Below are 14,801 nucleotides of genomic sequence, written 5' to 3'. Positions count from 1 at the left end.
ACTACTTTTCATGCACAAAACATTGACTTGGAATTAATTACACAGAGGGAATTTATTTCTTGGAACTACGTTTGCGTTGCCTCGTAAAAAGATTTGCGTTCTCTTGCAATATTTGTTGCATTCCCCTGAGATATAGGAACAGTTAGTGTGTTGGCCACGTCCACTTATAATACACTGTCAGTTTATGGCTGCATTTGTGGTGGAATGTTTCATGCTAGCTAGGTAGATTTATTTTGTCACAATATAACAGGTTATAGAGGGAAATTGGACATCTTTCAAGGTTCCTGTCTGGTTAGAACAAATGCTCTTTTTGTTACAATCCTTCCACTGCAGCTCAACAGGGAAACACAAAGAGTGAAAGATGTCCACTTAATTTGACTTCATAACAGCTTCAGATGAACAAAATAACTTTTTTGCTTTGCATAAAACAAGGACTGTGGATTTTGTGCCAAATCACTTCCATTTAAAGTCAGGGGTCTGTACTTGTGTACGCCTTTCAAGTCTTACAACCACTCAAAGCGCTTTTACACTATGTCACATTCACACACCAGCAATTTGGTGTTGTGTATCTTGCCCAAAGAGAATTCGACATTCAGAATGGAGGAGCCGGGGGATTGGGCATCGAGAGTAGGCAACCCACTCTATATCCTGACCCACAGCTGCCCCTCAAGTGCATAAGGAAGTGATCTTTTGATGGCCAGAATTAACAGGAGGAACAATTAGCAATAAAAAAAACGGTTTTAGTTATGGGCACCTGACAGAAATTTTTAACCTATCCTTTAAAATGTGACCTTCAAAAATTCCCACAGCACAATAAGATGTCACCATATTTCTTGCTTTGCACCAACCACCAACAGTCGCTGGTGAACCAATCCTTTAGGAATTTTTTTGACATTTTGCAGACACAACAATTAACTGATTAATGGAAAACATAGTTGCAGCCCTTCAGTAGAACCTACACTTCATCAGAAACTCCCAGCTTTATAAACGCCTACATCTTCCAAATGTCACACCCTTACTGATCAGAGGAAAACTGTTAACGCAGACTGGTCTTTATGTGTAAAACCACCAGAGTGAACCTTTTCAATGTGTCACACACAGAGTTGTTGTAGGAAAAGAAGACAGGCAGACATGATCTGAGCCCTTTGAGTCCAGATTTATTGATACGGCTGTGCAGTCACAGAGCATGGTGGCAAACGCGGCCGCCTGGCCGGCATGGGACAGTGACACACACACATGCACATACATGCATACGCACACACACTCTCTTAGTCCTTCTGTCTATTCAGGGATGTAGGGGAGATTAAACCTGAGGTGGTTTACTACTGTACCTAGTTTGACTACCCGCCTTGTTTTTAATTGTATCACCCACTTTTTAGGCAGATAACAGTCTATAATTTGACCTTCATAATATTTCTATTACTGTTTTATATATGTAAACTTATTCAGTTGTATCAGCCTGATGGAGTATATAAAACAGAATGAGATTTTTAAAGTGTATTTTCTTGATAATGTTTTTGGTGGTGAGAGTTGGTTGCCAGCTTTATACAGTCCACCGTATCACTTTCTGTTTATCTTTCTCTCTCCATCACACACACACACACACACACACACACACACCTCATCACACTCTCATCGATAGAGCAGGTCACAGTGAAGAGATCAGAAATGCACATTAAGTATTTTTCGGCAGTTTCTCACACACAAACAGGCTTTACATCCGTCTAACCTCAGTCACTACAACAGTTTGGGATCAGTCATTACAGAGTGATTCAGACTAAACAAGGAAAGAAAGCATTAAACAAACAACAAATAATCTGTTCCATAGCAACCATTACAAAACACCATGTTTAGAAGTCTTTACATGTCATGAGTACAGCTATGATTCTGATTATGGTTGGTGTAGGTCTTGTTAAATATTCATACATTAGGCTATCACAGTAGCAAGTGAAAGACAGAGCACACTACAAGACTGTACATGTGTTGGTCCCTTGGTATAGAAAATTTATTCTGCTTTACCAAGTATCAGGGAGGCTATTTCGAGGGCGCAATGAGTTGTTGTTCTGCTTATAAATCTAATTTGCTATGATTTTTACACTTTCATTCTACAGTTTTGAGCAACTGTAATTTTTCTGACTTCAGAGCTGGTGGAATAAAACAGACACATATTGAACAGACAGATGCACCAAGACAAATATTACCAGAGAGGGAAGACAAAATTAAAAATTAATATTACATGTTGAAAACGTACTTTTTGACAATCCATCCTCTGAGTAAAAAAAAAAAAAGGAGTGAACGGTAAGTAAAACAAAAAAGCCATACAGCTATAAAATAGATTTTTCTAAATGAAAAAGAGCAAAATCTACATTAATACTATACTTCTGCAACATCAAACTGCTGACTTTACAGGCAAACTTTCCAACAGTATCTAAACTAAATGTCTTTACTCAAGACTCTTTAGTGTGGATTATTGGAGGAAGATATTGACTGGCTTGTTTTACTGCACCTGGATCAGCACAGATTCAAATGACATCGCACAATTTGAGGTTCCTACAGGTGAAAGGTGTCAAATAGAAAGTACAGATATAGGCACACATTCAGCCAGCTGGCTTGCTAACCACTGACTGTGTTTTCTAGGTAGAAAGTAGCACGTGGTTACATAGCATGATAAACTGCTTTATATCTCAGCACGATACTAAAGTTCCTATGTAATATCAAAATGGGGAGCGTGTATTAAAACAGAGAGGCTAAAAAAGAAATCAGAATTCCTGCATTTTTTATGTAAATGTTTAGGTGTTAAATTATATTCCCTTTTATGAACCCCATATATACTATATTTAGCAGGATACACATGTACAGTATACTATAAAATTTGAGGTTAGAATATGCTTGAACTTATTCTTGGCACAATCAATTTTATGATTTTCATGCCAAAACATAAAGAAAAATAAAGTAAAAGTGCACAATGTTTGTGAAAACATATCATTATGCAAATACTGCCAAAATGCTTTTCTTCCAATTACACATCTTAAGTATAGAGTAAAAGCTGAACCAGTCTTGCAGGGGTTCAATATGTTACATATGCGCAGTAAGCAATATTTGCATCTCCTATTCACAACATCACAAGCTTGAAAAACCTGGCAAACAACCAAGAAGCAGATACAGTTTGGACTCATAGCCTCGGACGCATCACAAAAGCATGATGGATTCAACTGGCTAATAGGTGTGTGAGCACACTGTAAACACATTGATTAAACATTACACCAACAACCTCATAGTTGAAGCTGCTGTAACATGACCGTACTGCAAAATAAAATAACATACACATACACGTTTTTTCTCTAATTCAGCGACAATGTTGACTTTTTGCTACAGCTTAAATACATATAAGAAGGCATCGAGAAGAAGTCTTTTGACAAAGAAATGACTTACAGTGTGAGAATTTTACACACATCTAGTGCATGATTCATACAGGACATAACAGATGCAAAACAAATAAGAAAAGATTGTTTATATATTACAAAAACTTGAATGCATTCATGTGTGTGTGATATGTTTGAAATGTAAAAGTTGCATTCTAATTCTTGAACATTTTTCACTACATATCTTACATTATATCCAAAATAATATCCGTTGCTGGATTCATAGGATTTCTTTTGCTTCTCAGATCCATACATATACAAACTTTCAATATGTACATTAAAGAGGACAAAAAAACACAAAAAAAACAATATAAACCTGGCTGCAAGGAAACTGTTTGAATTGCACGATGTCTGAGGAAAGCACTAAGAAAGTAAACAAGGGGGAAAACATTAGCCACAACTGGTGGTAAACAGTTTTTTCGTAGTAGCTTCAACAAACATAAGAGACTTCCAACAGGAGTTAAGTTTTCTAGATAGTGTGTATTTGTGTGTACTTTCTAGTAAAATAGTAGTGCTATAGACTGCGAATTTACCCCAGTGTACTGTACACATACTCACACATACATATACATACTGTGTAGCAGTTACTAAGTCCCTCTTAATGTACATCTATTCTGCATTATTCAGTCAAGTAAAGTGCTGTGACACAAACTTTGTCTCTGAATAAACTCCTTTTTTTTTAAACCAGACTTGTGTTGACAGAGAAGCATCACACAACAGTGAAAAGTGGGACATGTACAATGGCTGCGTGTCTGTGGCTGATTTAAACACACAACCTTGAGCAAAGCAAAACATTATTGGCAAACAGAAAAAAGTAACATTGTCAGTGGCAGTCTTCCTAAAGCCTCTCCTCGTCCCCAGCGGCGCTGCCATTATCTTAAGGTCATTAAATCTTCTTGTGTATCATCTTTATCGGTAAGCAGGAAGGGAGGAATAATGCACGTGGGTAGAGCCAAAAGCTCTGCATACAAGAGCGTGGGAGTATAAACATGGTTAAAACAGTAGATCGTTGAGACAAATAGGAAGTGAAGGTGTGAGTTACTTTGTGTCCTGTAGAGGGCGACACAGTCCAACTAATGGCCTTCCCTCTGTCATGAGTCTGATTTCTCCCATAAATGCAGGATGAGGTCGACAGCAGCTAAGATGTTAACAGTGTGGCAGTGATTCTCCACAGCTCACTTACTCCATCTCTACCTCTGCTGTGGGAAAACAAAAAAAGAACATTATTAATTTTGGTGAGATTATATGTCAACAAATTGACAAGGTATTGTGGGGAAATCTCCCTGGAGGATAAAAAAAAATGTTGTTTCATAATTTTCTGAGTCTGGTTCCCTGGTTCTCACGGATAATAAGTTGTCTTCCACTTTATCCTAAACAGTCTTTAATTGCAGGGGAAATTGTCTAAATCATATTTAAATCATGTACACACTGCAATAGCTTAAAATGTCAGGTACAGATATTTTGTATTCATCCTAAAGTACAGTAATATTTCCCTGCAGATGCTAAGCCCTAAATATCCTAAAGAAGTTTTAGGTAGCATACGTACTGGTTTAAAATTGAATAAGGTCATGAAATACACTTGGTAGATTCAAGTGTTCAACTATTCAACTATTATTTGGCCATTTCATTTATGTCAGTGAGTGTAGGCTAAATAATAGACACACAGTTCAGCTGCACCACAAAAAAATACAACAGAAACAGTTACAACACAAACTAAACATATGAAGGAGGATTTTCTGCAGGGCTATTGTATTAGACTATATTAGTTTTATCTCGGTGCTAGATGCTTGGGTTTTGTTGTTGTTTTTTGTCGATAGTCGTGGGCTGCAGGAATAAACTCACCATCGACTCCTTTGTTTTTGTTGTTTTCGTCACCCTCTGGAGATTCAGCCCCTTCAGACAGCTCTCCTGAAAAATAGTTGTTTTATTTGTCATACTGACACAGCTGCATCCAGTGGCAGCAAGCATGCGCTCTATCCAAACAAGACAATGAAACTTTCAAAGCATCCCCTTTCATTTATGAAGTTTATAAAAACATCTTCAACCCACGTGCTGTGCTGCCAAATATTGTTCAAACACACAGAACTTTATTTGAAATTCTAGTGGACTTTATCTTGCATTGATTCAAAACATAAAAAACTACTTTTCATGCACAAAAAATTGACAGGAATTAATTACACAGAGGGAATCGTTTTTTGGAACTACGTTTGCGTTGCCTCGTAATAAGGATTTGCGTTTTCTTGCAATATTTGTTGCATTCCCCTGAGATATAGATATAGGAACAGTTCATGGGTTGGCCACGTCCAGTTATAATACACGGTCAGTTTATGACTGCATTTGTGGTTGAATGTATGATTCTATTGTTATGGCTATTATATGCTGGCTGTACTGTGACTGCTTAAGTCACAGGGGGTTTGAACCTGTGGTGGAATACAGCACTCCAACAGCCAAAGCTATGTCATCACAATCACAGCGACTAACAGCCAAAGGTCTACTACATTATATATAATACTGGGTATAATACATAATGCAGTTCCCCTTTGGATCAGAAGGTATACAAAACATATTGCGAGGTTATGCAAAACGTAATACAAGGGAACACAAAAGTAGTTCTGAAAAAACTAATTCCCAACGTGACCTTTGCTCTGTATTTAATAAAAACTTGGTGTGGCATCTCATAATTAATTATCAGATAAAATAAAAGTGAATGGGTACTAAAGGTTGGGAAACAAATCAAAAAACTATGTAACTGATCATGATAAAAGGTTAAGACAGGATTATAGAAATGTTCACTGTAGCTGACTACTTTACTGACTGACAACATTACTACTTGACATGTTAGGATACTGTATGTATAGCACATTTAGAGAAACTGCCATATGTCACATCTCTTTTAAAGCAGAACATGCTATGTGATTACATGGTTAAAGGGATCTACCGTTCTGCAGTGGAGGATTCTTGAGTGTGGCGCTCCCAGGCTGTGCTTCCTGCTCTGTGTCCTCTGTGTTACCATCTGGTGGTCTGCTGGCCTCCTCTGACTCGGGTGCCTCCCCCTTCAATTGGTCCTCCTTTGGTTCAGGCTGTTCTGATTCTGTGTGGACGTCCTGGGGCTCCATAGCCTCTTCCTGCTGGGCTCGCTCCTCAGCTTCCTTTTTAGCTCTCTCCTCAGCCTCTGAGGTCACATAGAGTGTGGAGGCAGGTTAGCATGTGTGTGTGTGGGAGTGTGTGTCCATGTGCATTAATTCATCACTACTTAATTCTTACTTAAAGCCAGTAAAGGCAAAAGAGCTCTGTTTCAGACCAAAACTTACCTTAAATCTGCATTAACTGAGAATGTTGGCCACTTGGGGGCAGCAGAGATAAGTTACAAAAACATTTGACATTGGTAATGTCTATACTGTGTGTGTGTGTGTGTGTGTGTATATATATATACATATATGTAAGTAAGTAAGTATAGTACTTGGCTTATAAGTGATGTATAATTTTTTTAAACTGATTACAACTTTTAAACCAAATAAATATTAAAATAAAAACTGATGCACGTAGTCACTGTGTATGCCACAAAATCCCACAGTAATACAGGTCAGTCAATATCCCACTCTGAGTGCGCTAAGAGCATTACAACTTTATAAGCCAATTTTCCTGATTCTGGTGGATCTCATGATCTGTTCAGAGAGATCAGTTTTAGCAGGGCATTACCGTTCCCTGAGACTTCAAATCACCTCCATTTTCCTGTTTTATATTTCTGATTGTTTAGATGTGCCGTACCTTTACCGGCCTGTGCCTTCCACCTCTCTCTGTTTTGATAAACCTCTTCATTCCACAACGCCTTGAAGTTCTTTAGGTCCACCATCGGCAGAGAGCCTTGCCCCGACGAGCTGCTGTCGGACCCCATGCTCTTCACACTGTACCTTTTGGCCTCATCGGAGCTAATGCTGTTCAGACTGGACAGAAAGATGAGAGCGAAGAAGAGAATTAAAAGTCAAGCACAACTAGGAGTCTACAGACATATTAGCAGCCCTGTGCAGCTGTACTGACAGCACTGCTTTGAGCTAAATGCTAAAATGCTGATGCTTAGTAGGTATAATGTTTCCATGTTCACCATCTTAGCTTAGCATTTAAAAACAAAGTAAAGCTGAGGCTGATGCGAATTTCATTGGTTTTGCAGGTATTTTGGACAAAAAAAACCCATTCTTGATGACTGGATAAAGGAGCGCTCTTTCTATTTTACACATGAAGTTCAGCTTACTTGTCATTAAGAGTACTACTTCAATGCTGGGCTTCAGACTTAACATATTCACATAAAGTCTGCTTTACAAACTGAACTTAAAGAAGTGGATGTTTAGGCGACTGGGGTGTGATGAAAGATGCTGTCAAGTTGCACTATGGGAAATGTACAATCCAGGGTTTATTGAGCTTGACCCGAACTAGGGACTAAAAGTCTGAATACAAAGCCGCCTGCTGCTTCCATTTTGACCATTCTTCTTCAAATAAGTCACTGGCGAGTCCCAAAACAATATGGAAGTGCAAAACTAATTGCAGGGGTTCCCCTTTTAGGGATCACCGAAGTTATTCCAGTTCATCACGTGGGGTTTATTTCATGGCAATCAATCCAATGACTGTCAAGGTACTTCACTCCAAACAACAAATATCAATCTCATGGTGGTGCTAGAAGACAAGTCAAGGGATCACCAAAGTCATAATCCCTGTGGGGAAGTACAACATTTCCTGGCAATCCATCAAATAGTTGTTGAGATTTTCCTGTCTGGACCAAAGGGTTGCACTAACAAACTGGCAGACCAAGATTGCAATCCCCTTCCGAGTAGCTTGGCGAAAAAACCATGAGCTTTCAGATTCAGAAGCAGACTGAAAGAAGAATGAATGGAGGACAAGTAGATAACCAGAGGCAGAGAGAGGGAGCAGACATAGTTCCAGAGGATTGAAAGCAGCTATAAATACTGTGAGGAAACATTCAAAAGAAACCCATAAGCACCCAGGTGTGCATGCAGACAGGGAGACAAGAGGCAACACTATCTGAGATTTCCACTTGGTTAGCTCCGACTGGAGGCCCACTGAGTGATGCTAATGACTGCTGTTGAGGAGAACAGGGAGGCTGACATTGATGCGCAGGTGCAACGGAAGACACAGAGCCCGACTCTCCGAGTACTGCTTTACTTTCTAATGAGTCACTTTAAAAGACACAAATAACAGATCTTTACAGCATAAATGATCTTTCTCTGGATATTTTAAATATTAGTAATGCAAGAGCAGGTGGAATGTCCTTTCTTATTTGTTTGGTTTCAAAGCCCTGCACATACCTGATTAGATTTAGTACGTGGCTGGAAGAAAAGCACTACGGCCAATTAATTAAGCCAGTGGAGACAAAATCACTTCCTTTTGTCTGTCAAGAGGCTATTGTGTATACCAATCCAGCACTAAGGGCCATTCCTGATCAGGGGAGGCAAGGCGAACTTGACTAGCATCTCTAAAATATCAATTTCAAGGTGTGTGTCTCTGCCTGATGAAAGGTGGAGACACTTCCACGCACAGAAATTGATTACTCATGGAAGACTCATCTGCTGTTCGCAATACTTCCATTAGATATGCTGTTGAGGTTTAATTATGTTATTGAGCAAGCAGTTGGTCAGAAAGGTATGAGAGGCGAAGGGTAGAAAACAGTGAAATTTCCATTGTTGATAAACCAGGCTGGTTGATTAAAATGTACTTAAATTTGCATACAATCGCCCACTTCCATCTGCTCAGTCCTGCTACTGAGCATCTTCTAAGAATCCAAAGTTTTCATTTTCAAATTATCTCTCAGAGAAAGTGCTGCAGCTTACCTTGAGCGTCTAATGCCGGCAAAACCTGAATGGGAGGCCTCGTCGATGAGCGGCTTGATGATACGTTCCATCATGTCCGTCAGCACAGTGAAGGTGGGCACCACGATGAAGTCTATGAACCCTGTTGACAAAGAAAGAAAATCATGTAATTTTGTCCATGTTCGCGTTCCTTACTGAAGTGTTTGAATTGTTTAACAGAGGCCCTGAAGAATCACTGTGATACTGTAACATCATATAAAATGTCAAATCTTAGATACAGATAAAATTAAGTTCATAGGTATTAACACAACCAAGGACTAATGTTACATTTTGTCCTCTTGTCCCATGTCCCTCTCACTTTTCAAAATCCTATTTCTGTCCAGTTTCAGTTTGATTTATTCACTAAAATCTCTCTGTGTCATTAGACCGTCCAGCTGCCAAAATGCAGATGGAAGAAGCTCTGAGCTGATAAAAACATTGATGTGCTTATCTTGGTCGCTTCAATTATTACTGTGCGCTCACAGCTATTAAAAGGATAGGTTCAAAATTTAATTTTGTGAGTCTATTTTAAAACAATACTCACATACCTATACGTACATTAGAAATGTCCATGGCAATCCATCAAATAGCTGTTGAGATAATTCTGTCTGGACCAAAGGCGTGCACCAACAAACTGACAGACCAAAATTGCAATCTATTTGCGGGGGCGCTAGCTTGGCTAAAAAAACATGAGCTTTAAGATTCAGAGGCAGACTTATTGCCCCGGATTTGGGCTTTCAGGGGCTTTCAGGCACCATTATGCAGGTGGTGCTTGTAAGGATTGAGGAGCAACTCACCGATCTGGGACTGTGCCACCATTGTGGACTTTCGGTCGCAGAGTGGAGAGAACGGCAAGCCAAGCTCTGCTTCTTTGTCCCCCTGGAAATACAGCATCTTCCTCAGTCAAACACATTCTCAGAAACACACTCACAGTACACGTACACACCTCCAGCAAACACAAAATGCTCACACTTCTGTCAGCACATTTTGGATTTGTCTGCCCCCCACCCCAAGTGCTTTTGGGCAGCAAATGTGTTTCATTTTCTCTCCTGGTTTTTCACAGACAGACAAGATGTGGAGTCAGGAGGCAATGTTCTTTGGAGAAGCTATTTATCTGCAATTCTTATCCCGAGAGACAAGGCCTTGTGGAAGCGGCCACAATAACAATAGCACTGATAATGAGAACAATGTGGATTAATAATGGAAGAGATGAAAGCAATGTGGGATCAGTTAAATGCCTGTCCTTCATGTTGACATTTACAAATATTAAATTTATTTTAAAGCCACTAATATCATTATTATTTTATCTTGGTGTTAGATTGCAACTGTGTAAAGGAAAAATAAATTGCTTTTGTTGACGTCCAGATGACAACCAGTACAATCCTAAACACAAGAACCATTAGAGCGGCTAGAAGCAATTTAAGTGTACTATTTCGAGAAAAGATGAATCAACTCTACTTCAAATGTGTTTCATATTTGGCAATCCTAAGAAATCCACAGCTGGTCCAATAGAACATATATTTATCACATAGTAGGAAAAAGCACTGGTCATTTAAAGGCCAAGAATGAACCTTCTATTTCAACTTTTAAGCCAACATGGTCCAAAAGTCCTCAAAGTGATCAGAAAAAACAAACATTTTCAAGATCTAAAATTCCTTGACAACTGGGTGAAGTCCATCTGCTGAGGAAGATCATGTGACATGATCTAAAGCTGAAGAACAGCCACTAAATTGATTGTTTTGTCAACAACATAAGTCTGCATTTCGTTTTTGGTTTTCCAGTTCAAGGGCCTGTTTAATGGCATCGTTTACAGGGATCATTAATCTTTTTCTTTTAACCCCTACTTCCTGCCACAACAAGTCTTGTGTTTTTCAGAGGTGATGTATGGTTGTATTACATTGCATTTCTAATAATTAGTCTCCATATATATAAAGGGGTGGGCAAAATATTAGATTTATTATAAGGCTGTTGTATTAGACTGCAATAGTTCTAACTATGTGCTAACTATGTACCTAATAAACTGTAACTTAGTGTATATTGTATATTGAAATGCATGCTGTGTTCTCTCTAATCCACTCATGATTTACTCTGTGACCTACCAGATACACCCACTCACCTGTCTGAAGAATTCCTCCAGTAGGGAGGTAGTCCAGCGGTGGTGGAGGTCCCAGCTTTTGGCAGGGTGGCTGATGTCTGCTGTGTGCAGCAGCAGGGACAGGGCTTTGGGCTTGTCAATGCTGAAACACAATTTTTAAAAACTGAAGTCCACCACAGAGTATCATTCATTTGTTTTGTTGTTTTCTTAAAAGGGCCTGTACACTGAGCTTTTATGTGTTGAGTGTTGTTTTTCAGTGAATCACAATGTATGTGATTAGTTCTTTAAAATGAAGTTAAATGTGGGGTATACAATTCTAATCCAGTACATGTATTTTTGTCAAATTCAGCGAATATCTCCTCAGGTTCTGCTAGCTGTCCGTTCAGTGTGTGTGCAGAAAAAAAAAATCGAGTGTGTACACAGCCCTGGCTCTGTAAAGGAGAAACAAAGTGGCTCGGACCCCACCACACAACACTAATCCAGCCGCTCCAGCTATAATTTGTGTGTTACTTGACTTTCTGTGTGGTTGTTCACTCTATATCATGGTATTTGTGATGGTATCGGATTTCTCCAGAATCACATACTCACATTTAACTAGTAAAGTAAAAGTTCTAAAAAAAATCTCTACAAATTGTTTTACATTAAGTTTGAATTATAAAACAATAATCATTAAGCCCCCGAATAAGACACCTAAATCACTACAGGTGAGGTTGAATGGTTTTAGGAGGTACCTAACCTCTGCTTGGTCAATGTCCTGGCAAAACCAACATCATGAAGACAAACAGACATTCCAAATAAATAAATAATTAAAAGCACTGAGTGTCCCTGAAGACAAAGGGTCAATCATAAAAAGGAACAGCTGCAAATGTGTCTACAACAATCTGACCACAAAAATGAACTGTGCAAGAACAGCACATTGCAATATTAAAAAGTTCAAGAGAGTGGATATGTTTTTTTATTGTCCTATATATGCTCAGCATGGTACCAATACTGCCTAGTTTCTGGGTTTACACCAGGATAAAAATGTGCCCATTTGGAAATTGTAATGCAAATATAATTGTGACGGCTGTACTTCAATTTGGCTAACTCTGAATTCTGAAGCCTTGTGTTAGCTGTGACTTAAAATTGAATGCATTTTTACACAGCACAAGGACTGCAGACTTTGTCCCCCATCGCCTATATTCAGCTTCACAGCTGGTATTGAAAGGCGGAACACTTACAACAGCCAGAAACTATGTCAATTTGTCAATTATTTTAAGATAGACTTGAAAAAGGGTGAACCTATCCTTTAAGTGCAACATGCACACAAAGAATTTGAACTGGATAAAGTTACTAAGACATTACAAAAGTAAGCAGGCTGCAGGCTGCCTAATTGCAAAAGATGCATAGATATCAGACGATCAAAATATTTCATACTCTCAAAATATGTTATTGCCATGTCTGACTGCGATGGGGTTCATGAGTCTGTAGGTAGGATAATTTCTACTTCAAGGATAAGGCTGATATTCTATATTTTTCATACTGTCAACAAATCCCATAAAAAGACCAAAACCATCAATGTGTCTCTTGATACTTCCCTACCCCGTCTGTGGCCCCAAGCCCATTGGCTGCTATTAAAGACTTAAATCTTTATAACTCACTCATACATAGGAAGGCTTGATAATTTCTTCAAACTAATGTTACTCAAACAGGAGTAAACAGTGCATTTGTTAGGGACTATTTTCAGGGGTGGATTAACACACATTTGTTAGGGAGTGTTACGACAGCAGAGCGGTATGTGTGGGATTGACTCAAAATAAACTGCAGTGTTTGTGTTCATGGTAATAAAAAAACATGTCACCCTGAACAACAGTGTGGCTCGTTGATGTTTTTTTTTTTATAATTTGTGGGCAACAATGGAGCTCTATGGCACAGAGGACCAAACCTATTATTGTATTATTGTGATCAGTTCATTGCTTTTGGTCTTTGTTGGCAATAAGACATCCTTGTTGTGATGGCACAGATCAGATGGATGCACCCTCAAACTGTTAAGTGATGACAGAGCATGTACATGAACGCCCCCCCCTCCCACACAAACACACACACACATAGCCGCCTACAAACAGAGAAACACCTCCATCAAAAATAAATGTCCTTTTCATCAAACTGCCTCCATTAGGATAATCAGTTTCCTACACTGGAACATGATGTGAAGATACTTCATTTCACCTCATCAGACATCAGCGATGTCTGAGGTATCACCCGATAACCATATCAAAATATCATGTTTAATGGACTGATGCATTTAAATAGGCGCAAAAATGAAAACACACAGCACAAGGTTAAACAGAGGTGAGAGAGCCTCGCTCAAATTTCCCCTCATTCCATTTGTGGCAGATGGGTCTTGAAGTGCACTCTAAGCAGGCCTGGAGCACAGTGGTTTGAAATTACTTTACATTAGAGTCTATTCAGCATTACAGCTTCCTGCAGACGCAATCTCTCATTCATGTGCATGTGCGTGTGTGTGTGTGTGTGTGTGTACCACGTTCTGTAGCTTGATGATTACCTTCCAGTCAGCGAGTTTGAGGTATATTCACAAATATAGGAAGCATAATATTATTGATTCTTATGTTCCTGCATGTTCTCAGGAAAGTGCTTATCTCCATATCACTATTATTATTTTTTGCCATTTTGTAGTCATGTTGAGTGCAATGCATTGTCAAAGTGAAAAGAATACCCTGAGGGCCAACAAGGTTCTTACAGCCGTCTCAGTGTTGCCCCTACATCAGCAGTGGTGACTCATCACGTCATATGATAGGTTTGTTTGATAGCTCTCTTTTATTTCTGTTCGCAAACGGAACCTGGCTGAACTTTGACTTGGTGAATCTGAGAATATTGTAACTGGTCCGGTATTGTATATGATCGGTTTACATTTTAATTTGGGGGAGGTCCACTGTACAAAGTGAAACTCTCAAGGGGCCGCTACAACCTGCAAGGCAACGCTAACGTGATAGATGGAGACACAGAGGAAGGCGTCAGTAGGCTACTAATCAGAAAAGAAGCGGATTACACAACTATTGAAAAAATTGTTGTTGAAAAATGCCTAAAAACGTTGCCAGCAAAGGGAAACGCTGCGAACCTTGTTAAACAACCTGCCACGTTTCTTCACTCTTTCACCCACCACTGTTTACTTTTGACAAAGCACCTCATCACTGACTTGCAGCAAACCACCCATCCTCCAAACACAACTGCACTCATCAGATTTTGAAAACCAGATTAAGCATTCTGTCAGTACTTTCCAATTTCATGTAAAATTCTTTTATGTGTGGGTTTGTTACCCAGCAGAAGACTGCCACTAGCTCTTTTCAGAGCATCTGGCTGAAGAAGATAATGCAGAGGACAGAGCTCAGTGCCTTTTAGTAAAAACACAAGCACTTTCAGTAATAA

At 39.2% G+C, this 14,801-nt stretch overlaps 1 protein-coding gene across 7 annotated transcripts in view; it reads right to left on the bottom strand.

Annotated features, from left to right (window-relative positions):
- Positions 1-1,137: 1,137 nt before the first annotated feature.
- Positions 1,138-14,801, bottom strand: part of pde1cb (phosphodiesterase 1C, calmodulin-dependent b) — a 120,003-nt gene continuing 106,339 nt past the window's right edge. For 6 of the 7 annotated variants that reach the window (XM_038717699.1, XM_038717701.1, XM_038717702.1 and 3 more), the window contains 7 exons: positions 11,397-11,517; positions 10,078-10,159; positions 9,263-9,383; positions 7,191-7,366; positions 6,361-6,594; positions 5,265-5,330; positions 1,138-4,621 (listed from right to left, as the gene is read on the bottom strand). In XM_038717699.1, coding sequence (XP_038573627.1) covers positions 4,602-4,621; positions 5,265-5,330; positions 6,361-6,594; positions 7,191-7,366; positions 9,263-9,383; positions 10,078-10,159; positions 11,397-11,517 — 820 coding nt within the window. In that variant the 3' untranslated portion in view covers positions 1,138-4,601. The remainder of the gene's footprint in view (positions 4,622-5,264; positions 5,331-6,360; positions 6,595-7,190; positions 7,367-9,262; positions 9,384-10,077; positions 10,160-11,396; positions 11,518-14,801) is intronic. The other variant, XM_038717700.1, reaches the window with a different exon arrangement.

The sequence above is a fragment of the Micropterus salmoides genome, unplaced genomic scaffold (assembly GCF_014851395.1).
Source record: "Micropterus salmoides isolate LMB-PRFRI ecotype aquatic unplaced genomic scaffold, ASM1485139v1 Ms_hic_scaffold_14, whole genome shotgun sequence".
Classification (NCBI taxonomy): Eukaryota; Metazoa; Chordata; class Actinopteri; order Centrarchiformes; family Centrarchidae; genus Micropterus; species Micropterus salmoides.
This window is presented reverse-complemented; position numbering and strand designations above follow the sequence as displayed.